A 27,369-nucleotide genomic window follows, 5' to 3' on the forward strand; every position below is an offset into this window, starting at 1 on the left:
ACAGTGTGTTTGTGATATTGCAAATTAAAATAAGGCATCGTTATTCAATAACAATGTTGTCAAAGATTTTATTCGATAAGTTCCTCTTTAGGATTAAACGTGTTACCGCTACTCACGTGTATATGTATACTTCAGCGTGGAACTATCAGAAAGCGGAAATCCAGACATCATTCTCACGGAATTGTCAAGATTTTTCGAGTCACAGAAACAAATATAAAATTTTATCAATCACATTACATTTTAAATCAATATAAAGGTAATACCTTAATAATACAGTGAAGAAGAAAATAGGTAAAAATGTCAATAATTCAGCAAAAATATTTAATATATCTATATATACTTATTGGCATTTATGTTGTAAGTAGTAGACGAATATTTCAAATGAATAATGATATATCAAATGCTATATGTAGTTAACGATTATACCATACTTTACTTATAAATTTCATATTTAAGAAATAATTTCCCGTAACTTATTTCCTATTATATAACAATGTGAAGCTTAACATTTTTCAATAATAATATAAAATTCAAAATGTTATATTATTTCGAATTTTTGAAAAGCAACAACTAATAGAATTTTTTGATTATAACGCCATCATTTGATAACACTTTCTTCATTATATTATACATATATTTTCATTGTTTAAATAATATAAGATTATGAACTAGTTATAATACACTTTATATCGTATTTGGTATTATTTTACTTACAAAAGTGTAAGAAACATGTTGGTAAAAGTTTCATAAGTTTTCGCAAGAAAGCTGATTATTTGATTCGTTTTAATCATTTTAGAACAATAATATTATATCTTAATTAAAAAGGACAGTGTAAATAATAAGAAATATATCTCTAGAAACCATTTAATACATATATATTGTTCATATACATTATATTGTATAAAAATATGTCACGTATAAACGCCAATCAATCTCGAACGATCAACCATAGTAATGAATGAAACTTTTACTAACATATTTATTATATTTTTCTAAATAAAATAAAATGAGACCAAACACGGTATAATTTGAAGCATATTCGGAAACAGATATAATATATGGTAAACTAATACAAAATATATAAAATAAATAAATATTATAGAAGGAACTATATTTAATTATTGCTATTATCTATCTCAGATAGAAAAGTAGAACCGTACAATGAAATAGGCTTTTGTAGCGTGACACCATATCGATTATAGCTCGTTTATGATAGAACTAAATAGGTTCTTATATATGCTAGGATAGAACAACTTCCACACATGATCGCGTGATGCAGCTCCTGTATTGTAGAACAACCAGAACAGTGGCGTGAGTATTCTCATTTTTTCACAAGGGTAACATGCTATGAATGTCTCAGAGAGAGAGAGAGAGAGAGAGAGAGAGAGAGAGAGAGAGAGAGAGAGACGGAGACACTCTACTCATCTCTGTCTATCTGGCAAGAACACTAACTTTGCTGTCTTCCATGTTGATTTCTCATGACTAGTCATGATTCAATTTTCGGGCGGTTTTCCCTAGTGAGTGTCGAGATCTGTTTATATAACCATGGTTCATATTGTTGCCAATATAGTTTGAAAGTCACACAATTTTACTGTGGGTATTCCTATAGATGATAGCAGACGACAAATTTATCAGAAACTGTTTTAGAACTAGCACAAGTTGTTATTACACAAACATAATTTTTGTAATCATCAAGAATCATATTTTAGTATTCTATTGACTATATGTACAACTGGTTAGTACTTTTCTAACAAAAGTTTCTGTGAATATACATGTTTCTCCAATAATAATTATATATAAATATTACAATTTTACAATAGAAAAATTTTCATGTAAATGGAAGTAATATACAGGATGTTTTAGAAAAGATTCCGATCTTAAGACTTAAAGATCTTATAACATTCACCAAATAAAAAATATCTAATTAACATTAGTCATAAAAGCAATCCTTTCGACATAAAATCAACTTTTATTGTTTATTAGCGTTGGATACCATAAGTGAGTCTTTTCGCAACACATTGAATTATATAGTTAATGAAAGCGACCGTATTCACTAGTATGTAAGTAGTACTTATATACATGATACTATCCTACATACATAGTTCGGTTTATCATTCTTTAGAAGTCTCTTTAATGTTACGCATAATTGCTTGACAGTGTATTTTTTCAAAGTTTGGAAGACAACGAATAATTTTACATGCAGACTATTATGAAAACCACTTACGATTTATACAATTATGTATATTCATATAAACTCGGAATAATTGAGTTGAATTCCACAATGACGAGTTAAATCATTTAAATGCCAAAAATTAAAGGATGGATGTTACGGATAATGTTGATGAAGCTTTAGATCCTCGAATACAGGTAATTATCTTCATAAAAATAATTTTTCCATTTGTTTTGCTTATGCCAATAAATATATATTTTTTTAAAGTTATAGGTTATATGAGTAAATAAATGATTACTAAATGCAAACGTAATGCCTAATACAGCCTGGTACCATGTTCCACTTTGCTTTCACTTCATTTTCATTCTCAACTTTTGTCAAATAATAAATGTATATATCTAATAGTAGTTATTTAATTGTAGATTATTATTTTGATAATGTTCTTAAAATAATTGTTTAATATATAATATCTATTGTTGCAAACAATGTATAACATGTAATTATTTTTATTTCCTTAATGTTATTTGTTAATATCAAAATAATAATTGTCTTTATTATAATAATAATTATTATTATTTTAACGAATAATTTGTAAATAGTAATTTATACAAATTAAAATTATTATTTGATCTATAATTTATCAAATGTAAAAATTGTCTGCTGGAATTCACTGTTTTTTATTAAATAGGAAATATGTAATTATAAATATTAAAATCTTTGTAATGGTAAAAATATCAACCACTAAGAAATAAAAAGAATAAAAATTATATAATAATTAAAATAATTAGAAACACTTCCATGAAATTTAACTATATATAAAAAAGAATATCTCAAAGAATATATGAAATCCAGTTATAATTTTTTATAACATTGAAAATACAAAATACTAATATGTTGCATATTAGACAAAATTATATATAGCATACAGAAATTGTCATTAAAAAGTAAGTGAAAAATTATTCAGTATAAATCATTTTGAATTTTTAGATTGAGTTAGAGAATTTGAACGATGCAACAGATGATATAAATAAACTTGAAACTGAATTGGATGTAAGTATTATTAATTCTTTCAGACAATGAAGTTAAAAGCTTTTTGTACTTTGTGTATAAGCTATATTAGGATATTGATTAAATGATTTTACATAACATTTATGATGTTCAATTTGTATATAAATGTATTAGTTTTTTTTTTAAATAATATTTAATTCTTAATGATATATAATATTTATTGTTCAGGAAGCTCACACTGCTTTTAGGCAACTATTATCTGAAACTACCAAAAGATTAAAGGAAATATTAAGTAAAGTAGGAAATAGTTGCGTTGAAAAAGCAAGGTGTTATTATGAAGCACTTGAAGTGGCACGTCAAGCTCAGGTGAGACCATAATTAAAATATTTATTAAATTTTGAGATATAATTAAACAAAATTTGATACAGATAAAATGTCAACAACAAGCTCAACTATTCCAAAGAGCAAGCGAAATTCATGTGGCGGCAAAAGAAACTGTGGCATTAGCTGAGAGTAGATTTATGTCACATCAACATGAATGGAATTTTGATCAAGCATGGCAGGATATGTTAAATCATGCAACGCTTAAAGTAAATATGATAAATTAATAAACATTAAACTATATAATTAAAAAAAATGGTGATGATTATGTTGAAACATGTACATATGAATATGATGAAGAAAGAATAAAAATTAAAGTTCAGTTCAGTTAATTTTGATTATATTATGACTTAGGTTATGGACGCTGAAAATCAAAAAGCAGAATGTGGTAGAGAACATTATAGAAGGGCAGTATTGTTTCATAATGCTGAGAAAAGATTGTTACAACTAGAGGAAAAACATCGTCGTTCCATAATAAAAGCGCGACCATATTTCGAAGTCAAAGCACAGTGTGATCAAATGTTAGCAACTCAGAAAGAACGAGTCGAATGTTTACAAAAAGCAATACAAGATGCAAAGACCAATTATGCCACAAGCCTCCATAGGTTGGAAGAAATTAGTAATCAAATACATCAACAGCGTCGAGATTATGGTATATACTACTTCATATTATTTCGATCAATAATTCTTTATAGTTAAATTTTTTAACTTTATGTTAATTATATCTTTTAAATCGCATTTACAGATTTTATAGCTAATGGACCCAGAGAACCAGGCGTTGGTGCAGAATTGGTTAGTCCACAAAAGAATTCAAACTATGATGTAGAATTTAACCAATTAAGTGGCAATAAAATAAAGGATTTCATGAATAATCAGCTAAAAAAATATAATAGGATACAAGATTATGATGTGAGTAAATACTTTATTATGTTTTTGTTATAAAAATTTGTGCAGCGATAAACATCAATTCTTAATTGTTTCTTGTATTACAGAATGATTATCAATTACAAGAAGATACTGAAAATCTTGGGAAAAGATCGGTTGATGGAAGCGAAGCAATATCTTCTCAATGGGAGTTTGAGCTAGGAGCTAACATGGAAAATTTGAATAATTTATCTGTCAACAATTCCGTGCTTGATCATGATAGTAAAAACGAAAGTATGTCTGATTTACATTTCTATAACGAGGAAAATGCAAAATCAAATAATTTCTTAGAAGAATTAAATTATAAACTTTTGCAAGATACAGATCATTTCATGCAAAATTTAAGTCAATCAAAAAAATTATTAAATGATTTTCAAATGTTGAAAAATTCATTTGTAAATACGCGTTTAACGAAACATTTTGAAGAACCAAATTCAATAAAAAGTGAAGTTATTGATTCAGTAATGTTAAACAAACATAAAAGTAATTTAAAGAAATGTGTATCGAAATCGTTAAATAATACTCCTATAAAAACAAATATACTTAGTTTCAGCTCGAAATTTACAGAAATGAGTATACGTCAATGTATAGCAAAATATGTGCCAAATAATGTTTTCAATTTTGGTTTTAGTAATAACAAATCTCAAAGTAGCAGCGATATTAATTTATCTTTAAATCATGATACCAATTCCATAGAAAAACAACAAAGTTTAGATGATATTATAGATCATAAGACTGATCGTGAGAATCTCAAATTTGATAATGTTACAAATTTAGAATATAATAATACGTTGAAAATAAAAGAAGCTAATGATAATGGCCTAAATAACGCAAAAAAAGTCCATGATGCACAATTTAATGACTTTAACAGGATAAATTTACAACCGAAGTTTAGATCTAATTCTACACATTTCTTATCTTTTAGTGCCAGCTTATCGCCAATAGAAGTAAAATCGATTGTAAATTTATCAAGTGAAAAGTTTTTGAATAGAAATTTAACTGATTGTAATCAATCTGTTCCAAAACCAAAAGAAAAACAATTAAGTGTTAATGAATTACCATTATTGTCACTATTTGAGGAAGGTAATTCCTTGATCAATAGTAAAACTAAAAGTTTTAGTATGATTAATTTAGGTGAAAACCGGAATTTCATACTATCGGGTGACTTATGTTTAAATAATACAAAAAGCACAGAAAAATTGGCAAACTTGAAAGATAGTTTCTTTCTTAAGTCTACAAGATAAAGAATAAAAATTACAATCAAGTGAAACAAATGTGATATATTATAAATTTTACAATTTTTTAAATAAGTTTAAACATAATTTCATAAATGGAATTGTACTATTTTTTACTTTGAGTCATATACAAAAGTTCAATAATATTGATTGTATAAATTTTGTTTGACAAGTAGCTATAAAATAGAAATAAATATGAATTATTTATTAAAAAAGAAATTTATAAAAAGTAATTACATAAAAACAACATTTTATTAGTGCAAAATGTATGCAAATCTCATGCATATCAAATATAACAACTTAATTTGGACATTAAAAATGTATATATAAAAAAAGACGTTATGTCAAGAAATTTGTATCTTCATGATAACATTTTTTAACAAGTACATAGTTCATACTTATGTTCAATTATTCATTAAATTATTTTTCATTATGGTTTATTGCTAGCGCACTTTATTAATTATATATATTGCTTTTCTCAATTCTCTATGTTTATTGCAAAATTTTCATGTTATAGAAAATTGTATATTTATGATTCAAATTGAAAAATATTTTGTTTCTATGTAGAAAAAGTGATATCAATTTTTATAAGAATGTAATCAATTAAAATTGTATCTAAATACGTATATAAAAAATATGTAATTTTTGTCAGCAAAAATTTTAAAATTAATTTTGTTATATAGAATTTATATTTATTATACAGACTTCTTATTTCATTTTTAATTTATATAATTGTACAATAATTTTCGTATTCATATGAAGTTTTTAGGCAATCTTTCTTGGTGCTGTATAATTTATTAAAAACTTTTTCTTGTACAGCACAATTTTAGAATAATACAATTATTATAAAATTATCTGAAATTAATCAAATTAATTTACATTTAATTCCTTTACATTAAAAGTTTGCAGTTTCTTACTGATTTTAATAATTAAATGCAAAACTTATGAACGCCATTAATAATGTTGATTTGTCATCTATGATTTAATAGAAATTCATTTGTATTTTTTTATGTAAATATTGTATACATATTTCTAGATTTAGATAATAAAAATTGTATTGGCCTGTAATGCTTTTTTACTTGAGCTATGTATGGTACCATTTCCTGAACTGAGAATATAATTTTTATATTTTAAGATAATAATTAAAATTAACGTTAGTATTTAGTAGGATTTTCGTTTTGTAAGATTTTCAATCTTATATATTTACATGTATATATAACTTTTGTGTTACATATAAATATACCAATTTTAACATTAATATTTAATTTGTTGACGATTATATTATATAAATTTGTGCTTATATTATAAATAATATCAATAGGGACGACGTAGATAAAATAATTGGCATAAATTTTTGGTAATTATTAAATTATCTTTTCGATGAGAATTTGAAAAAATGAAATAGATAAAATTTTAAATAAAGATCTACAAATACAATAATAAAAATAGGAAAGACAATAATACTCGTCAACATCGTTAAATATATTTCTAATCTTCAAAGGGTAGTCAAATATTTGAAGGTTTCGAGAAGTGACAAAGGAGATAGATGTCAAAATGGTTTTTCAAATCTAATCGGCAAATCATACGTATCGAAGTTTACATCGTCAATGTACGTAAAACGTTTTTAAGTAGTAAATTGCAGCGAACGGAAAACAAACGCTTTCATTAACGAACATTTTATATGCACGTTTAAATTATCCATTTATTCGAAAATATTGGAAATATTGAAATTGTTCATGAATTTATGGAAGTCAAGAAAATTGAAGAATTTTCCTGGAATTAATAATACAATATTGATTATATACTTAGCAATACTTTGAAATTTGGTAATTATCTGACTTTTTCACTGTGAAAATCTCTTATTGTTATTTTATAAATATTACATATATAATTTGTATAAAATTTGAATTTTCTTTTCTCGTTTGTCTTTTCACGTATAAATAAAAACATAATAAGTAAAATATAATAAATATAATACATATAAAATAAAAATACAAATAAAAAATTTGTAATGTTTATAAAAAAATTGAAATCAAAGTATTGTTCTTTTAAATTTCATAAAAATTGAATTTTTATAACTAATATTAAATAAGTAAAAAATATTCATCGGTTAATTACGTATATAGTTACATTTTTCATACTGAAATTTTGGAAATCATAACTTTGTCTAGAATGAAAAAATATATATATTTGTATTTTCCCATAACTTTTTCAAATTAATCTTGCGATGATTATATACATTTATTTTGGAAGAACAATAAGAAAAAATGCATGAATTAAATTAGCAAAAGTTATAATGATATCCGTAACATTTTGTAGTAAGGAAAGCGAGCTACGACGAAACACGATATACAAAATTGAAAAAATATCGTTCAAAGTGATACACGAGCTGACTTGAGAATCCAAAGAAAAAGATGGAAAAAGAAAATCAGCGAGCTAATAAAGCAAACTGCAATTCGATAAAGAATCAGAACGAGGCACGTGACTTAGTATTCAAGGGAAGCCAGATTCGAAATTGTGAATAAATAGATTGAATTTCATTTTAATTTTTCACCACTAGAATTCTCTTCCAAAGAAGAAACTAATTTATATCTTAAATTTACAAGAAATTTTTTTTACTTATTTTAAATATACCATTTTTTATAAAAATATATTTTACATATGCGGTTAGTAATTTGAATAAAATTACGAGACATTTATTTAAATAAATGAAAAATCAATTTTAATTAAAAATTACTTTTATGGATTATATTTAGATTTTTTATATCATTAACTTAAAAAATAATTGCGCGAACTTACATTTAGTTTAATCTGGTTAAAACTTACATTTGGTTTAATCTACAATAGAACGGAATACAAAATATTAAATGAAGAAAGTATATTTTGAATTGTTTTTTTATTTTAAAAGTAATAATTTACAATTTGGTTAAATGTAACAGTAGCATGAAAGAATTCTTTCAGCGTGAAGAACTAAAAGAACAGAATGACGGAAAGAGGACACAAGAAAACAAAAATTTTAGAATTCTAACCGTGAAGGAAAAAGAACTAAATTGCGAAGATGACAGGAAAGAAGGCGGCGAGCTAGAAAACACGATACTTGGATTCTGTGCTATTTGTCTTGAAAATATAAATTCTAATGTTAGTCAGAATGTTCCTTGTTCTAATGAGCATACTTTATGTCAACGTTGTATTCAACATTTTGCACTGCAATCAGGTTATTTAACATAATTTTTTAAAATTAATATTTCAGTAATTGTTAAAAATAAAAATAAACTAATGATAAATATTATTAAAAGTAGTACGGTTTATTGTTAGCAATATAATTAAGGATATAATAATTTTAGTTATTCTGCAAAGTATTCTACTTCATCTTATTGGAGATTTAATAATTTAACAATTCCAGTACAATTATAGTATACATAATTTTTATTCTATCTTTTTAAATCTTTGATAAAATGATAGCATATGAAACAATTTGTAAAAATTAAAATTATATTATTAACAATAAACCATATAAAAAATCTGTAACTGAAGTTCCATATTTCATAAAAAGTTGTATATTTTCATATTATTTTTGTATTCCATCTAATCAATTAATACAACAAATTAACAGAGTACTTTCTGAAATTACAAATATATATTCCAGATCCTGGCTGCATTCTTTGTTATACACAGTGCCAACAATCAAACATGAATTTATTGCAAGAAAGCAATGTCAGCTTGAATTCCACATATACACATATGAAAAAGATGCAAATTTCACAACAGGAATCAGACTATTACTCAAAACATCAACGATTACGGCAGTGCGATCCTATTAACATTGAACAATTATATACCAAATCTTGGAATCAGAATTACTCTCATATGCTACAAAATTTTGATAGAAATACATTAACATATTACCATAATGATTTTGAAGATACTTCTGATTATGAACAAGTTAGAAACCAAAATAATACGAGCGGAGAACGAAGTAGAAATTGTGATAAAGAAAAACAGCGACAAAGTTATTGTAACTTATTTAAAAGAAGAAATGTAGAGTCATATATGTTAGAAGCAAAAGTCAATGGACAAATTACCACAGAATGTTCTCGTAGACCGATCCGGTGCCCACGAATTGATTGTGCTATAAATGTAGCTTTCTCAGCATTGACGCATCATTTCATCTTTGATCATCCAGAAGTACCTATCCTGAATGTAGAACCAGGTATCAAAAGTACACTCATCGTCAGTTTTAGTGCCTTATCTTCCAATAGTAGTCGGTGCCTGGCTCTTCTTTTAGTTTCTGGCAAACTTTCGTGAGTATAAACAAGTATATTTAAGTTGTTATTATTACACAAAAATGAAAATTTTTTATTTAAGTAGAAAAAAATATCAAGTATTTGTATGTTTAAAAATCATTACTATTAACAATATAAAAAAAATAATTTAGAAAAAGTTTGCCTTTGAAACAATAAGTATTATGATTATGTAACAATTTGTGAGATATATCTACTGATACATATGAATATATCATGTATGATACATATGGCTTTATTGTATTTATATTGGAATGATTCTACAAAATATGTTTTGAAAGTTGTTTAATTATTTTTTTATTCTTAATAGTAAAGAAAAGACTTTTGACATACATATGTATTAAGGAGAATTTCAAATATTTAAATAATGCATTCGATTAACATTAAATCTTTATACCAAGAGAACCCATTGCAAAATTATTTAATGGTAGTCAAATCAACCCAAAATATCGAAATCGTTTACCATTATCAGTGCTGGCCGCTCGGCTACATTGTACAGACCAATATATATCTAACGAGAAAATTAATAAAAAAAAAGATTTTCATGAAAAAAATATAATAATCGCTTGGGTTGCTGGGCTGGATATTGGAAATACAACAGACAAACTTTTATGTAGTATTCAGGTATATTATATGATTGATAAAAAAGTTCAGTTGAATAAACGAGTAATACCTATGTACATGATAAATGATATGCATATCAACTACTTCCACAACAGGCTGTGGACAAGATTGATAATGAAGGCTTACGTTGCCTAACATACACAGGTCCAGTGAACTCATTAAGAACAGCACAATGTCCTCAAGACATTTATTCAACAGGTGATTGTATAGTTCTGCATGAAGGTCTCCTCAGTCACATTACATCAGATTGTGCTACACTTAATGTTAATGTTACTGTACATTAAATATATTACAAAATTTACGTATATATATAATTAAATTCCAATTTATCCCCCCCTCCCATTAACATTATTAATGATTATACTTACACAGAGAAAATTGTATCTTTGATGTCTATCCAAATTGTTGAATACCGTTTGGAGTGTAATACTATGTAATAGTATATTATTATTTGAATACATGTATAAAATGCATTAAAGATAAAAAAGTATGTCTAATATGTTATAAACTCGTCATAGCAGGAGGCCGTGCATACGCTTTTGGAATAAATCCATATTTTCGAGTTTTAGGCGCATATGCCCACAACCAACCATCTACAGTTTGATTTCCTAAATCTGCATATATCCAATCAGCTCTTCTCACAGATAAATCATCTGGCGCCTGCGCCTTATAATCATAAAGTACAACTAATTCTGTGCCATTTGTCTCATCTCGAAAATCTCGCAAACCTTTTTGCTGTAATGACTCATTTCCTGACATATTGTTATTTCCTTTTCCTTAAAATAACATAATAAAAAATTGAGATTAATTAAATTGTCAAGAATATACAAATGAAAATTCTGAATATTATTAAATAACGTTGAAATTAACATAAACTTCTTTCATGTATATGTATTTAAAATTGTAAACTATAAATAAATCTGAACTTAAGTTTTTTCGTGTTTTATTAACGTTAATTTTCATAAAAAAAGGGCGAAGACCAACCTAAACCATGTGTTTCTGTAGATGTTGTAGCTACTGTAGTAGTAGTGGTAGTTGTAGTAGTTGTTGCATATGAATGGAGAACATGTCCTGGATATACAAATCCAGATGGTACAAATCCTTCATTACCATCACAATGCCTAAGTACCCAAAACCAGTCAGGATCATCTCGATTGAGTACAGTTACAAATTCACCTCTTTCTACACTAACATCATTTTCATCTCTAGCCACGAAAGTGTAAAGTACAATATATCTCCCAGCTGATGGATCCTGTAACATGCATTATACAAATAAAATATTATGTATCTTCCTGACAATTAGTAAATTCTAAAGATTATACAAACTATACAAGTTATTTTCTTGTGCAGTATTCATAATATATAAATTTAAAAGATTTGTATATATACCTTAAAGAAAGGATGTACATCTGGCTGAGAGGATATAGTTTGAATAGAATTTTGAGACTGTGTGATGTTGGATCGATTAACATTCACATCAGCAGTGGTGACATTACGAGCATAACTTTCACAGTCTGATGCTGATCCTGTGTCAGTTTGTTGTGTATCTACAGTTTGTGAACGACCTGTACCAGTAAAATCACAATCAGTCTCATTAGATCTTGGCAATTTCTTTTTCACATTATTCATAAGAGTAGCAAGTGTTAATTCAGCAAGCTGAGACGTATAAGGTGCACAATATGAATGCGGAACAAAACCTTCCATACGTGTATCAGCTGCTATTACATATACCCAATCATTCTCTCTATATAAAACATTTACAACCTAAAACATGCAAAAAATAAAACAAAATAACACAAATAAATATGTGAGGATGAAATTAAAGTTAATAACAAATTTTATAAATAATAATATTTATGAACACAAAACAAATATAAAAATATGAAGTTAGAAGACATGAAGTAAACAAGTAACAGGCATAGTGAAGAACAACGTTATTCACATATATAAAGACACATTATAAAAATTGCTAACCTGGCCTCGTTTTACTTGGAGTTCATCGTCAACACATGGTGTAAAATCATGAACAATAACCATCTTACTATCTGGTGACAGACCATTTTCTTTTTCTATACCTACTCGGACCAATGTCTCAATACTAGCACTTCCTGTTATACGACCAGGAGGCAATGGTACTTTTGTCCCTAAACCAAGTCCTGTACTGCCACCACCAGCGCAATCCTTCTCCAAATTAAAATTGTGTACTCCTGCTGTAATATAAAGTTCAAAATTTTTACTGTTATATTTCCTCCTTCATATTCAGAGTAAGTTGGCTAACTTTGTCACTTTGAATTACACTAAAATAAATAGCATAATTTCTTTTGTTATATAAAAAGATGTTTCAAATGAAAGTTATATGAAATTAAGGAGGTATACAATGTAACAATTGATATTTCATTAATTTGCTTTTTTATTTATATGTGAAGATTATTTTATATATATAATATGTAACATATTTAATCCTGTAATTCAAAGTAGTTAGCAGAGTTAAGTAACTCATTTATTATATAATACACATAAAAACAGGATAAATTTATGTTACAACCCAATAAATAGTTTATAAGGATATAAGAATGTAAAAGAATTTTGGGATATAGAATAGCACATAATTATATATAAAAAGACTATTATGTGTTCATTACTTAAGATAATAATATATTTAAAAATGACTATGAACTTCAATAATAAACTTGTTAATTCTCAATATTTTTATTCAATATATTCTTATTGTTCAATATATATAAGAAAATTTTAACCATATTTTCAGTAAAATTTCAAGCTTAAATATTTTCTTTCCGCTCAATAAATATTTAATTATTATAAACAATGAAAAGTAATTATATATAGACGCAATTTTAATAAATATATGTAACAGCTCAAATATGTATACATACAGTGTATTTTATATATTACATTTTTAATAGAAAATAATATCGAAAAAATATCTTTACAAAATTATTTGATATTTTATTACTCACGTTTCTTTTTCTTTCCTCGACGTATGCGAACGGGACACAAAAAAGCCATTCTGCTTTTTTAAAGTTCAGACAAAGTTATATTTCCAGAACATGAATCGTTCGATGCAAGGTATTACTGAGGTAAAGCATAACAGGGGTAAATATATTAAACATTTCAGTAAAAATCATCCGCTCTTCTTATATCTTAAAAATTATATCGGTATTTCAAACATTTTAGTACTTATTAGTACGAATACGATATAAAGGTATAATAAGATATAAGGTATAACGGTAAAATCTCGAACCAGAAACACAATTACTCCTTCGTTCTCCTGAAGGATTTTAGATGAAGATGAAACTGAAATTTAGATATTCATAGTCGTGAATGCAACAGGTAGACGGCGCTTCAGCAAATATACTATTATATAACAATATGTCAAACAAATGTTTGTTTATATTGTTCAAAATATGCATCTTTCAAAAGAAGGTTTCTTATAAATGAGAAAATTCGTTATCCCATTTTATTGATACGTCGTTATTTTTTAAATATTGGTATTTTTAATAGTACAGTTTGAACGTACAAGTATAAAATTTATTGCTTATTTTAAATTATGCACATATTATAAATACATAAAAATGTTATTCGACAAACGCATTTAAGATTAATATAATACATATAATTATTTATACGATCATATAGATAGCTTATTATTGTAAACTTACGGTGTCATGTACGTTCCAACTGAAATATAAAAGTTATTTTTATATATAAATTTTATAATAAATGATTGTATAATTACAATTAATTACGAATATTCTGCTTTATAATATAATTCGTCAAGAACTTAAATAATATATACCTGGTATTCAACTTTTGCAGTAATTTAAAAATATAAAAAAAAGATTTATAAAGAGTAATACTTTAAATTATTTTTGGTTAATGAATATATATTGATATGTGAGTATATATGTATATAACAAATTTGATACAAAAATTACATAGATTAAATAATATGTAATACTGAATTTTTTAAGTCAATAAATAAAAAAAATAAAAATGCTTAATAATTTTCCAAATTTATATATATGAGAAATAAGAATACCTTTACTACATAATAAAAATAAGAAAATAAATTGTGATTCTGTTTTTGGATAAATTATTATGATATAAATATTAATAAGTTTAATTAAAAGAAATCGAAGCAATAACATGAAAAGAATCTTATTTAATCGAAACGTCGTTTATTATCTCAATTAATATAAATGACGATAATAGCCTTATCTATAACAATTTCCCCTCATATACATTCAACAATGAGTATTTTTTTGGAAAATAATTATATATACATTTACCCTACAATTATGCCAAAAATCAGATCAATACTGGAGCTATATTTCACATATCCATCGTTAAATATCGACCCATAAGAATATGGAATTCGTCGTTCGAATATAGAAATTCGATCATACAAAAATTCAAGATAATGTTTAAAGTGATTAGAAAATTGTATAATGTTAAATTGTTCTAAACCGCTTTCATTATTTTTTTTTTATAGTTAGATAGTATTATTCAAAAGTTCAACACTATATAAGTACGTTATCAGAGACATGGCCTTACATATATTAAAGATTCTGATAATAAAACATTTTCGAAAGTCTTATATATTTAAAAAAAAATTTAGAATATTGGAGAAGCCATCCATATATTTCTTTTGTCATTTTTTCACCTTTTTTGTTGTAAAATATACAAAATTCAAATAAAACATCAAATTTTGTACTTTCATATTGCACTTCTTTTATGTATTTAATTTCTTATGAGTATTCGTTAATTATGTAGTGTACGAAACACATTTACAGTTGCTTACGAAAATATTCGAACACTTATAAAAAACTTTTATGAATATATTGTGTGCGTGATACAAGACATTTTAATATTTCGCTAACATTGTGATGAGATCCAGTTACCATGAGTATATTAGTAGTTTGAAATATATTAGAAAATGTACATAGAAGATACAAAATATGTAGTGCAATTTTTAACATTTATTATATATTCAAACGGTTATTCTCTCTCTCTCTCTCTCTCTCATGCGGTATATTAATTTTTTGTTAAATATATGTTCGCAATAAATATCTTGTAACTTGTATATACATTTTCAGATTAGTTTCAAATTTGACCAAGATGATAGTAATGTCTCATTACAGCGCTGCTACAATTTTTAAATGTTTTATATAATACATACAATATATATATTACGTATATATATACGTAAAAGTTTTCTTTGACAAGTGTTGAAATACTTTCATGAGCTTCTGTACGTTTAACTCTATTATGCCATCTATCAAAGAGTAAATGTAAGTTAAGAAAATAAACTATTGATAGCGTGCATGATAATTCGCGCAAGGATCTCAGCACATTTTACTAGCATAATATACATACATACCACGTCCCCGGTAAATACAAATGGTTTCCATATTATTAGTCAATTAACATAGCCGATAGCTTCTGTTTGTTATTTGTTTCACCGACAAAACAAATTCGAAGTCAGTCTGAAATAAAACGTTCTATTATTCTCGAAAGAGTGTGCACACTATTTATATATGTTAACAAGGATCAATAAACACACTAGTTATTATTACTAAATTCGATCATAAAGCAATATTTTACGCATATTCTATCTTATAATTATCACGTATAAGGTCGTTTAATTCTATGAAATAAATTGCATCGAATAATAATGTTTTATTGCATTTGAATATTTAGCATAATGAACGCTTTATCTATCGCTCAATAGTTTATTTTCTTGAATCCTGGATTCATGGATATATAAAGAGAAAACAATGGGAAACTCGTTCGATTGGTATTTCATATCTACATCTAACATGAGCACGGAATTCTATTATAGCCTAGCATTTGAAATGAGAATCGAACGAGTTTTTTAATATTAATGTATTAATATACGCATATTGAATACAATATTGCGCACAACATTGAGCGTATGCGTATAATAATGCAATAATTATACTACAATTACTATTCACCCGCGCACGCGATTACGTCTTCTCGTTTTTTCAAATTGAACTAAATGTATCATAACAATAACGATATTTCTTATTTACGAAACACTTAATAACATCTCGTTTTATTTTTTATAAATCACCTTAGTTAATTCAAGAGCCGACTGGCAGAATAATATCTATTCGAACGAACGAAATCCACATTAACGCGTTTTCGTGCATAAATGTTAATAAAGTCAGGCGTCGCATATTATGTATTTATTTGTAAACTTCCCATTTTTAACTTAAAATACATCACCCATTCGAAATTAAAATACATCTTTAGTCATGGCAGTTACATGATTCTTTTATCGAAATTTTTATACGCAGATCTCAGATATATGCAAAAAAATCGACCTTCCTATGCGATTCATACATGTACTATTTACCACAATATTCTAGTTATTCTATAATAAACCGAGTGTATGAAAATCATAAATTACTACACTGTTCACCTTAGGTGGGATGCTTATATTATTACAACAATACGATGTAACATACATGTCATATATATATATATATATATATATATATTGATCAAATGTTATATGGAGTATAATTATGAATGCATTTATCCTACGTTATCAATTGTATTTATACACTTTTATCAATTTTTTCCTTTCTCTAACAGATTGCTTTGAAAATTCATGATTTACTTAGATTTAAAAAGCGAGTGTTTTTTTTATGAATAATAAAATTGAAAATGGAAATTTCTTAATGCGTTGTGCTTTAATATGATACAAGAATTACTGGCACTCTTGTTACATTAGAAAAATGTACGTGATAAGAGATCTCCGAAGCAGTCTCGAAATATGTGTATATGTATATTTCAAATACACAAATATATAATTACTGTTTCCTTTGCTATATCATATGTAAATATGTGTAAGATTTATATCATATTGTTCTAATATGTACCTGATACAAAAAGCTTTTAAAGCTTATAAAACAACCTTTCTAATACATGTTTAATTTTTAAAATATTTTACACATTTAAAATATTTAACTAGCACTTTAAAAAAAGAGAGAAATTCATGTTGTTATAATTTAATAAGAGTACATTGAATTTTCAAAATTTCAGTTTAAATTTAGGTTTAAATTATGCTTCACTTTACATATTGTGAGATGGAACAAATAAAACTGTGACAGAAGATTTAAGAAAATAAAAGAATACGCAAATATTTAAATTAATAAGATTAAGAAGAAATATATGGTGATAACATATACAAATATAAAGATATATATTATATAAGTATGTATACCTTTATATTTTTATATTCGCGTATTCTTTTATTCTTAGATATCTAGTGTGTATTTCTAGGTATATATGCATCTCTAAATCAGTATTGGTTTTGCAAGGATACTTGGAAAAAATGTGTTGTTTCTATTATTGCATGTACATGCTATTATAGCAAATAAAAATGAAAATAACATTGAATAAGAATCAGTTGTGCTTGTAATTTCGTTTCAGAATTCTCTATAAATATTGGTTGTATTATCTCTATACAAATTAATTTTTGATCGTGTAAAAATATTTGTAATAAATCACATTTAAAACCCACAGGGTCAAATTCTTTTAATTTTATATATAACTAAAATGATATGTAGATACAATGTCACAAATAAATATCGATATCAAAAGATAGATAAAAGAGAGAGAGAAAGAGAGAGAGAGAGAGAGAGAGAGAGAGAGAGAGAGAAATAGAGAAAATATACATAACACGATTTTACGCATTTTTTATAAAATAATATTCATTTCAATCCTTTATCCAACTGTTCATAATTGAAATTAAGTTTTTTTATAATACAAGAATAACTAAACATACAAGAAGTTAATAATTTTTTTATGTAAATTAAATTTCCTCGATTTAGTATATCGCTTGAATAATAATTTTATAATTTTGAAATGTATAAATAATTAACTTATTTTATTTACAATCACTCAAATATGAAGATTACTAGCGAAATATATAATTTTATTATTGTTTCGCGCTATAAAAACGATAACTAGAACATAATCGAGATTTCTGATATTCTGGTGTAATGCGAACTGTTGAAATACACCTAGATTTTTGCTTAGAACATTCCTAATATAATAATATAGCACCTAAAGATTTTTTGTACTTTAGCAATATTTTGCATGATAATATTATCAATATAAACATACATCTATGGTACTTGAATCATATTTACATTATGCAATCATGACTATAAAAAATTAAATGGAAAGCAATCTAATCTCTTATTTTCTGACCACTGTTTAATTTTACAATTAAACGAATGATCATAAAAATCTTGCGGCATATTTAATATGCACAGGAAACCTATTTAACACGTTCCGTGCCGGACCGATTTTTTGTTACTTTCCATTCAGGCCGCGTCAGACATATACGCCCCACGTTATTACGATTGATAGTTTTGCTTATGCCTTAAATTTTTTTAAATATTTTAATATTAATAATAGTGCAAATAACATAATTATCAAGAAAGGGGTGTATTGTTTATGACGTATTAGAGATCAAAGTAATAAATTTAACTTTTGTTTTATTTTTTAATTTGTGGAATTGTTTTAACAAACACATGATTGAACATTTATTCCACTAAAATTCCAAATGCCTTGGACAGGAAGTTCAGCGTGGGGCTTATACGCCCCACGCGGCACGGAACATGTTAAAAAGACTATTAAGTATAATTATATTAAATGGCATGGTAAATTTTGGTTAACTTATGTTACTTTTTCTCTATATTACAATATCTACATTCGATTTTAATTAAAATCGACATAAACAAAGTATGGTTACAATAAAAATTTCAAATTAATGGTTATAATGTTTAAGGCTCTCTATTTATCACATAACCTAAACAGTTTTTATTTATTTAGAATTCATCATTATCGTTATTATAACTAGTACTAAATTTAATGCATGCTTATCCAATAAAAGATGAGCGTTGCAAAAAATTTCTGAGCAGTTTTGTATTAAATAATTTAAAAAACTCTAATCACTGATTTTATTCTTTACTAACAGCTAGAACAACAGGTTCAGACTCTTTATTATTTGATGGTAATAAAGCTTCCGTTTCTTCACTACCTTCTGTACTATCTGCTGCACTCGCTGCGTTTGTTGGTTCCTCCTTTTTATCACCATCATTAGATGATTGTATTTGCTGCATTTGCAATTGATTACGTAATCGTAATATTTCACGTGCATCCGAACGTCGATGACGTCGTAATTGTGCATTTTCTAAAACTATGCGTCGCGCCATTTCCAAAACATCTTGTGGTGCTTCCAAAGCTAATAACCTTTCCTCCAAATCTATCGCTGCCGTTCCTTCCGAATCAGAATCACTTTCCAGTGAAGAGGTTCCAATTTCAGCCAAAGGTGGTTCTATATTTATCGTAGACGATGTTACAGCAGCACTACTTTCTTCTTCTTCACCTATTTCATGTTTAGTTTTTTGAGGCAGTTCTTTCTGATTGCTTCCAGGTGTGTAAGAAGGGAATGCAGAATATACACCAATACTAGATCCAGAACTAGGGGATATTTTCTCAGATTTGACATTATCCGACGAAGCTTCTTTCTTCTCGTTAGAACTCGATGTGTGATGGTTATAACGTTTATGATCATGATGATGTCGTCGTTGATGGTGAGCAGATGGTGGAAGTACTACAGGCACTGATGGTGCAGGTATAGGTGCTAAGGCTACATTTGGTTGAAAGTGTGGTTCAAAACGTTTGCATTCAGAGAGAGGAACCACGTGCTCTGGATGTTGTAGTACAGGTGGACCACGACTGAGATACGCAGGCACCAACGATGAACTATTTATGAAAAATTAAGAGCATGTTATAAAACATCTCAAATTGTTTTAACTGTATTCATTTAATATACTTACTTATCCTTATGCTTGCAAGTATTTGTGGTATTCCATGGTCTAAAAGCTGATGCTCCTCTAGCTGCTAATTCAAAGACTGCCCATGACATTTGTAGATATGGATCAGTTGCATTGGCTACCTGAGATACAGGATGATACATGCCTAAGCCATTTCCATTATAAATTCCTGGGCAATCTTCTCTTCCTATATCCTTCCTAATTCGTTTTATTTTTTCTGAATCATGCCGCAACTGTAAAAGGGTTCTTTATTTTCTTCTTTCCATTCTGTTTATTTTTTGATATATAAGCAGTATCATGAAATCATAATATTAATTGACATTTATATCTCTTTTATGTAAAATTAGATATTTTGTGAATATAACATAATATCATCCTCCCTCTCTATTATATTACTTATGAAAATAATTTAGGAATTAGGAATTTTATGAAAACAATATGGGAATACAATACCTCTGATTTTCGCTTGGAACCCAATGTGAGATGTTTTTCCTTCAATTCTCGAAATAAAGTAAGTGACTTATTATAATGTTCTTGATCTCGTGAAAGCAACAAATATGACCGCCAATTTGCTGAATCAAAGCCCCAATGACACGTACGATTTTCAAGAGATCTATGAGCATGTCTGACAAAACGTTGAGGTGAGAATTGGCAGCCACATTCGATACACTCTATGCACACTGAATCATCTGACTCAAACAAACTTGCATCAAAGATGCCTTTACATTTCCCGAAACACTCATGATACACCTTAAACTTGACAATGGATTCTTCATCATTGTCATTTTTAGTACATGCTTTCTTGTCGATGTTATCTTGATTACCGATCTGAGAGGGATCGCACGACTCTGTCCGTAGTAGTAAAGCACTGACAAGCCTCTCGGCATCTGTTTGAGTGATAAGGCCACAGGAAGGAGCATTGCGTGGTAGGATTCCTGAATGCTTAAGTTCTTCCAACTGATCTCTGGTACATCGTGAACAATAGATTTGCAACTCGTCGCAAACTTGATTGATCTGATGAAGAGAAAATTCTTGCAAAACAGTGTTTAATATTTGTGGTAAACATAACCTCCTTTCGCCCCCTACAACAAAACACGATATTCTCTCGCCCTCCAAGATCGTCTCACATCTTTCAGAACAACTTTGGTCTGGAGCTGTTAAAATGGGTATCTGAAACTCCAATTCCCTCTTTTCACAGATATTTTTCGATCGTTCCAATTGCGGGTCTTCGTCAGAATCTTCGAGTGGTTGATCGGTTCTGCGAACTTTGCAAGGGCCGATAGGCGTCACCGACGAATTATTGTCCTTTTCAGTGTCTTTGGAGATCTGTTCGGAGTCGATAACGCAACTACTCGATCGGTTGGGAGAGTAACAAGGTTGTTCCTGCAGTAAACTTTTGCAGTCCATACCAAGCAGGGCTGAGCTCGGGCCCTGTAAGCTTTTCACAGCGGATAACTGATATGTCTTCAACACGGTCTTCAGCTGCGGGCTATACGATTGACTGTTCGTATTCCCCGGCAATAACGTCTCCATTATTCGTATCTACGTGAAAAGAATTGCAGAAGATAAAACAGCCTCGCACGAAATTCCCGAGACTCGTGACATACCACGCTATTTTGTACGACTCATAATATAGGCGTATTTACACCCACAATATATACGTTCACTCTCCGAATATTTAATTCGACGTATTAGCTCCCGTTCCTCATTATACGGAAAAGCTTAACATTTGGTTAAAGATACAAAGTGTTCATCTTATGTTCCATCTTCATTGCTTCTGTTTCTCACTCGGGAACAAGCTTAACCCGTTCATGTGTCTTCTCCCCTTGTAATATTATATTATCCGCAGTCTATTGTCCATCGCAACGGAACCTCCATGTACATGATAATTCTCTTTCAATCCTTCAGTACATTCCACTACCAATATACGTATAATCTGTATAATGTTTTGTTCTCGTTCAATTTTCCATTTATTACCAATACACTACTGGAATACACTATCGATGAAATTATTCCTCGCAACTTGCTCCGTTTCTACCTCTAGCTGATTTCATTTGCATATTTTCCCATGTTTTACGTTATTTTCATATCAGTTTTACGTTCTCTGGAGCGATGTACGCGCATTGTGTCGCGAGCTTGGTTATCACTGGCGTTCGTTTCTATCGTCACCGTCCGCGATATTATCGTATCCACCGTCACCTATAGTAGCTATCGCGATCGCGACCGCCATTCGACCGCCACCGCCACAGCTATTTCTACCACCACTGTCGCTGCCGCCGCCGTCGCAGTCACCGCCACCGTCGTCGCCACTGTCACTCTACACTTTACACTGGCCACTCTCGGTCGTTACCGTATGACCACCACCGACACAACCAATTAAATATTCTCGTTAATGCTATTTGTCGCAGTAATTATATCGACGATACGTTCGATCGATGAATATCATCACCAGGACGAGTGACACTCTTGGAGAATAAATCGACTCGGTACATCGCGACCGAGTAATATCGATCGCACCGAGACACCGACTACTCGAAAAGACACGCATTATTCTTTATGACATCGTACGTCAATTATCAACGTAATACATACATCGATTATACACAGACAAGAGAAAGAATCATTCACAGTCTACACGTGATATTAGTTCGTCTGGATATTACTGTTTAGACTGGCACTTCTTATGACAAGACTGTATTCTCCTCCCCACTCACCCATGGAACGTCGTTTTTGCGATACAAATACTCCACCTTGCTTCTTTTTTCTCTCTCTCACACACAAATACACGCGCGCGCGCACGCACGCACGCACACACACATCTACACACGTACGCTCTAACTGTACGAGTATGTAAACACGAGAAGATAGCACTTATAAAAGATGTATATTATTGTGTAGCTTTGTAACCATACAGAGCATTGTACTCTTAATTATATATATGTATAATACATAATTTTATGTACGTATATAGTATATAATAGTCTTGTATATGTGTATGATCGTGTTGAACACTCATGGTTTTTTTTAGTTTAGGTACAAACGATTATCGTAGAATGTACACAAGCCTCGCGAATATCATGTCGTCAAACGAAGTTCACTGTAGCCCTTGTTAACACCGCTTCTAAACACCAAGCCAGCGCTTGGCCTCCTACCGCGCTCTCTGTGTGTCTAACCACTACCTACCACGTTAGCAGTTTCTTCTCTATCGTGCTTTCGTATCTATTAAATGTATGATGTATACGTATATGTGTGGTGGATGTATGTATGTGTATATATATATATATATATATATGCACGTTAAAGATGAGCCTCGGTTAGCCGTGCTTGCTTCCGAAGGATGCGAAATGGTTGAGCTGCGTATCTATGGGTTGTGGTTGTGGCATAGTGTCGGTCTGCTCGCAGTCGTGGTGGCGGGGTGGCGACGGCTAAGTATTTAATCACGTGATTCCCCCGTCAAAATAGGCTACATGCTGGTACACCCACATGGTCACATGGATAGAAGTGCATTTATTCCGCGTTCATTGTCAGGGCGAACTTAACACGCGTCGCACACACCATACCTTCATAGTGTCCGTAATAGCTTACTTTAAATACAAACACTTAATATTCTTGTTAATAACATAAATTTATATTATAAATAATACTTTTCAGGTAAATCTGTACGAATGACATAAAAGGAAATTTTGTACGAATATTATATAAATATTATGGTATAAATATTATAATCCCTCTAGCTTGTGTGTAGAAACGAATCTTGGGACAAAATTATAATATCTTAAGAAACAAAATATTCTTATAGAAAATAATTTCTTAGAATTAGTTTATAGGAAATTTTAGTATTAATAGGTTATTTTGAAATAGTTCGTAAAAATTTTAAGAGCTAGATTTTACACGATGCTAAGTTTTCTTAAGGTTATTTAAAAACTTTACACAAAATAAAAAATACTTTTTTATATTTATTTATAAATTTTTATGGCAGATTTTGGATAAAATTTTAAATGTTTCTTTAGATTGTCTGTGAGACCAACCAAATTAATGGACAAAAAAAGAATTTCTTGTGAAACTAGTGTTTTATGAGAAACAATCCATCAAATACATGTTTCAACGTGATGTCTTTCACATATTGATGAAGTTTCAGTAGTCCCATGTATACGGGAAGTTCTTGAAACAAAATTTTGATAAATGTCATATTGGAACTTGTTGTAATGTCTTTGATTAATTTTATGCAACAGAAAACTTCCTACAATATAGAATTAGTAAATATTAAATGAGCAAAAACTGTTGATACATTACATAATTTATTTGTATCTAAATAGTACTATATGATATAAATCTTAAAAAGTTGAAATTAAATGGTGTGATATATTTTATGGCACAAAACTGATTAGTCAACAATCTAGAGAATGTTTCATATGTTTTCATTTCTGCACAACAATCTAAGAATATATGATATACTTCAGTTTCTTGACCAGGTTTTAGTTGCATTTTCATTAATTTGTGCACATACTCTTCAAAATCAAATGATGAATGTATTATAATCATATGGTTCTTTTGAATACAGTTACATTTATCTCTGTGTTATCTACTATTATATCTTCTTTCTTTTCCACCATAACAGTACTACTATTTTCATCAGAACTTTCTTTTTTGTCATTTTCTTCTTTACTCTCTGAATCACTGACATCTGGCTTTAATATTTTTCTATTTAATGCTTTATATCTAGCTTCATTATTAATATATTCTGCATCAGACGAATACATTTAATATATCTTGAGAATCTGTTGTTTCATCTAATGTTATTAAATAAGTAAATGGATTCTCCTCTTCTACAAGATCAAGCTGCTTCATGATCCTTAAATTTGTCTTTTCAAACTTGAAATATAACTTCAATTAGGTATTGAATTTGTTTATCTATTTGTCCTTCATATAATATATTTTTTGACATTTATAATATAGCTTTGATAGCCTTTCTAGAAGTTTCAATTAATTTCATATCACATCTTCTCAAAAATGCAATTGGTATTTCTGCCGGGTCATCCATCAGCCATTCTATTTATCATTTTACCTTTACTATGTCATCCACCAGTTCCCAGTAAGAAAGCCAACATTTATAAAGCCACAATCCCACTGCTAGTCTCATTCAGTGCTACTCTTTGATTTAGCAAATGTGCTATAAATATCCCAGAAGATATACAGAGAGGTTTGTCATTCTTTCTGAAAGCATATTTAAGCTGTATTATTAGACGTTTCAATATTAAGTGTCCTATATTTGAGAATCTAGAATTAATGATTGTGGTAAGGGCTGCATAAATGGATGTAAACATTGATGATGAGCTTATACAATAGACTTAGCGAGCAAACCTCTACCTCTAACAATATTTTCTTTCAAGTTCTTGAATTATAAGTCCCATATTAATGACATTAACTTTATTAATGTAAACATGTATAGATTTTTTTAGAACTTCCTATGCATGGACTTCCTGATTTATCAATGATCTTAACTTATGTTATTCATAACTTTGCTGGTGGTATACAAGCACCACCTGTTCTTGATGTTAACAGTTCAACTATCCGATCTTGCCTTGCTTTGTCCGAAGCACTTGTTTCTTTATCTTTTCCATTTCTTTATTTGTAATTTCATTTTTTTTATTTCTTATCATTTTTGTTTTCCTCCTTATGAATTTTTGTTTTTTTCACTGATATACATGTAACACTGGATTTGGTGACGGTACGATCGCATAAACAAATTTAGACAGTTCTATACTAAAAGCATTGATAAACCGTCCATCTTTTGAGTTGAAAAAATCAAGATGGAGGGCAAGAAATAGGTCCCGTTCTGCGCATGCGTACACGTATGTATGTATGCATAGATACTATGAATGTTTCAGACAAAGCAGAGACACTATATTCATATCCGTCTGTTTCACAGAGCGAAACCTTTTCTTCTTCTCCATCTTGATTTTTTTCGACTCAAAAGACGGGCGATTTCTTAATATATGCATATACTGATATGAAACCGTTAACATTATTATTATATATAAATAGAAGTTTTATAATTAAAGAGTATTTCCACTATTCACAAAAAGTGTTTTGTAAAATGTAATATTGTATGATATAGTTTCGTAATGTAGATTATAACTGAATTTATTTAAAAGACATAATAATCATAGGATAGAAATATATATATATATTTATTTATTTAAGAAATTATAAATGATATGTATGTAAAATATAAATTTGTTTTCTAACAAAATAGCAATTATTAACAAATTTCTTAATTACTATGTAATTATATATTTTTGCAATGTTATTTAAGATAACTGCAGAAATTTACCACGCCTTAAAATTCTTATAATTACCTATCGTATCCCAAGTTAATAAGAAGAATATAAAGTACTAATAGCAAGGATTTTTAATTTCTTGTGCAAATAGATTGCTGATACGAATTACGAAAGATGTATTAATAAATTATAAATTGTAATTATTGTATAACTCATATATAAGATATTGTAATAAAATTAAATAACAGTATGTAAGATATAAGTACAAGTACTATATATATAATTCAATTTTAAAATAAAAGTACATAATATTTAAATACAGTGTTGTTATATGCATCTATATAAATTTTGTATAATATTATAGTTATATATATTAATTTAAATCATATCAATACAGATTCACTTGTAAAAGCGGTATTACATATTTATAACTTTTGAGTAAACTGAATAATTTTCATTATATAGTCATGACTGATCACGATCAATTAATCGTGATAAAATAATTTAGTTGATATCGGAGTTATAATGATAATAATTAAATTG

At 28.3% G+C, this 27,369-nt stretch overlaps 4 protein-coding genes and 2 pseudogenes across 5 annotated transcripts; 2 read left to right on the top strand and 4 right to left on the bottom strand.

The window, feature by feature from the left end:
• The first annotated feature begins 1,527 nt into the window (after window positions 1–1,527).
• LOC138178550 (asparagine-rich protein) lies at window positions 1,528–6,380 on the top strand. Of its 2 annotated transcripts, XM_069110518.1 has the most exons (10): window positions 1,528–1,735; window positions 1,821–2,060; window positions 2,158–2,367; window positions 2,438–2,560; window positions 3,158–3,220; window positions 3,407–3,544; window positions 3,607–3,768; window positions 3,914–4,211; window positions 4,305–4,468; window positions 4,552–6,380. In XM_069110518.1, exons 4-10 carry the CDS (start codon window positions 2,483–2,485, stop codon window positions 5,725–5,727), a joined length of 2,079 nt encoding a protein of 692 aa, XP_068966619.1. In that variant the 5' UTR covers window positions 1,528–1,735; window positions 1,821–2,060; window positions 2,158–2,367; window positions 2,438–2,482; the 3' UTR covers window positions 5,728–6,380. The 2 variants fall into 2 exon arrangements, with proteins under 2 accessions (XP_068966619.1, XP_068966620.1); XM_069110519.1 differs by lacking the exon at window positions 2,438–2,560 and having other exon boundaries at window positions 1,531–1,735; window positions 4,552–6,378.
• A 2,109-nt stretch (window positions 6,381–8,489) lies between these two features.
• On the top strand, window positions 8,490–11,116 carry LOC138178553 (uncharacterized). The gene is made up of 4 exons (XM_069110523.1): window positions 8,490–8,932; window positions 9,365–10,019; window positions 10,421–10,643; window positions 10,739–11,116. Exons 1-4 carry the CDS (start codon window positions 8,662–8,664, stop codon window positions 10,925–10,927), a joined length of 1,338 nt encoding a protein of 445 aa, XP_068966624.1. The 5' UTR covers window positions 8,490–8,661; the 3' UTR covers window positions 10,928–11,116.
• A 24-nt stretch (window positions 11,117–11,140) lies between these two features.
• LOC138178552 (SH3 domain-containing protein Dlish) lies at window positions 11,141–14,136 on the bottom strand. Its single transcript, XM_069110522.1, has 5 exons — window positions 13,622–14,136; window positions 12,618–12,853; window positions 12,033–12,407; window positions 11,628–11,895; window positions 11,141–11,419 (listed from the first exon to the last, which is right to left on the bottom strand). Exons 1-5 carry the CDS (start codon window positions 13,668–13,670, stop codon window positions 11,145–11,147), a joined length of 1,203 nt encoding a protein of 400 aa, XP_068966623.1. The 5' UTR covers window positions 13,671–14,136; the 3' UTR covers window positions 11,141–11,144.
• Window positions 14,137–15,858: 1,722 nt separating this feature from the next.
• On the bottom strand, window positions 15,859–23,749 carry LOC138190209 (ski oncogene). Its single transcript, XM_069132840.1, has 3 exons — window positions 20,999–23,749; window positions 20,549–20,778; window positions 15,859–20,474 (listed from the first exon to the last, which is right to left on the bottom strand). The coding sequence occupies exons 1-3, from the start codon at window positions 22,076–22,078 to the stop codon at window positions 19,667–19,669; spliced, it is 2,118 nt and encodes a 705-aa protein (XP_068988941.1). The 5' UTR covers window positions 22,079–23,749; the 3' UTR covers window positions 15,859–19,666.
• Window positions 23,750–24,481: 732 nt separating this feature from the next.
• Window positions 24,482–25,660, bottom strand: LOC138190210 (pre-mRNA-splicing factor CWC22 homolog; annotated as a pseudogene).
• LOC138177988 (pre-mRNA-splicing factor CWC22 homolog) lies at window positions 25,621–26,170 on the bottom strand (annotated as a pseudogene).
• Window positions 26,171–27,369: the final 1,199 nt, after the last annotated feature.

The sequence above is a fragment of the Bombus flavifrons genome, chromosome 3 (genome assembly GCF_040668555.2).
Source record: "Bombus flavifrons isolate JBK064 chromosome 3, iyBomFlav1_principal, whole genome shotgun sequence".
In the NCBI taxonomy this organism is placed as follows: Eukaryota; Metazoa; Arthropoda; class Insecta; order Hymenoptera; family Apidae; genus Bombus; species Bombus flavifrons.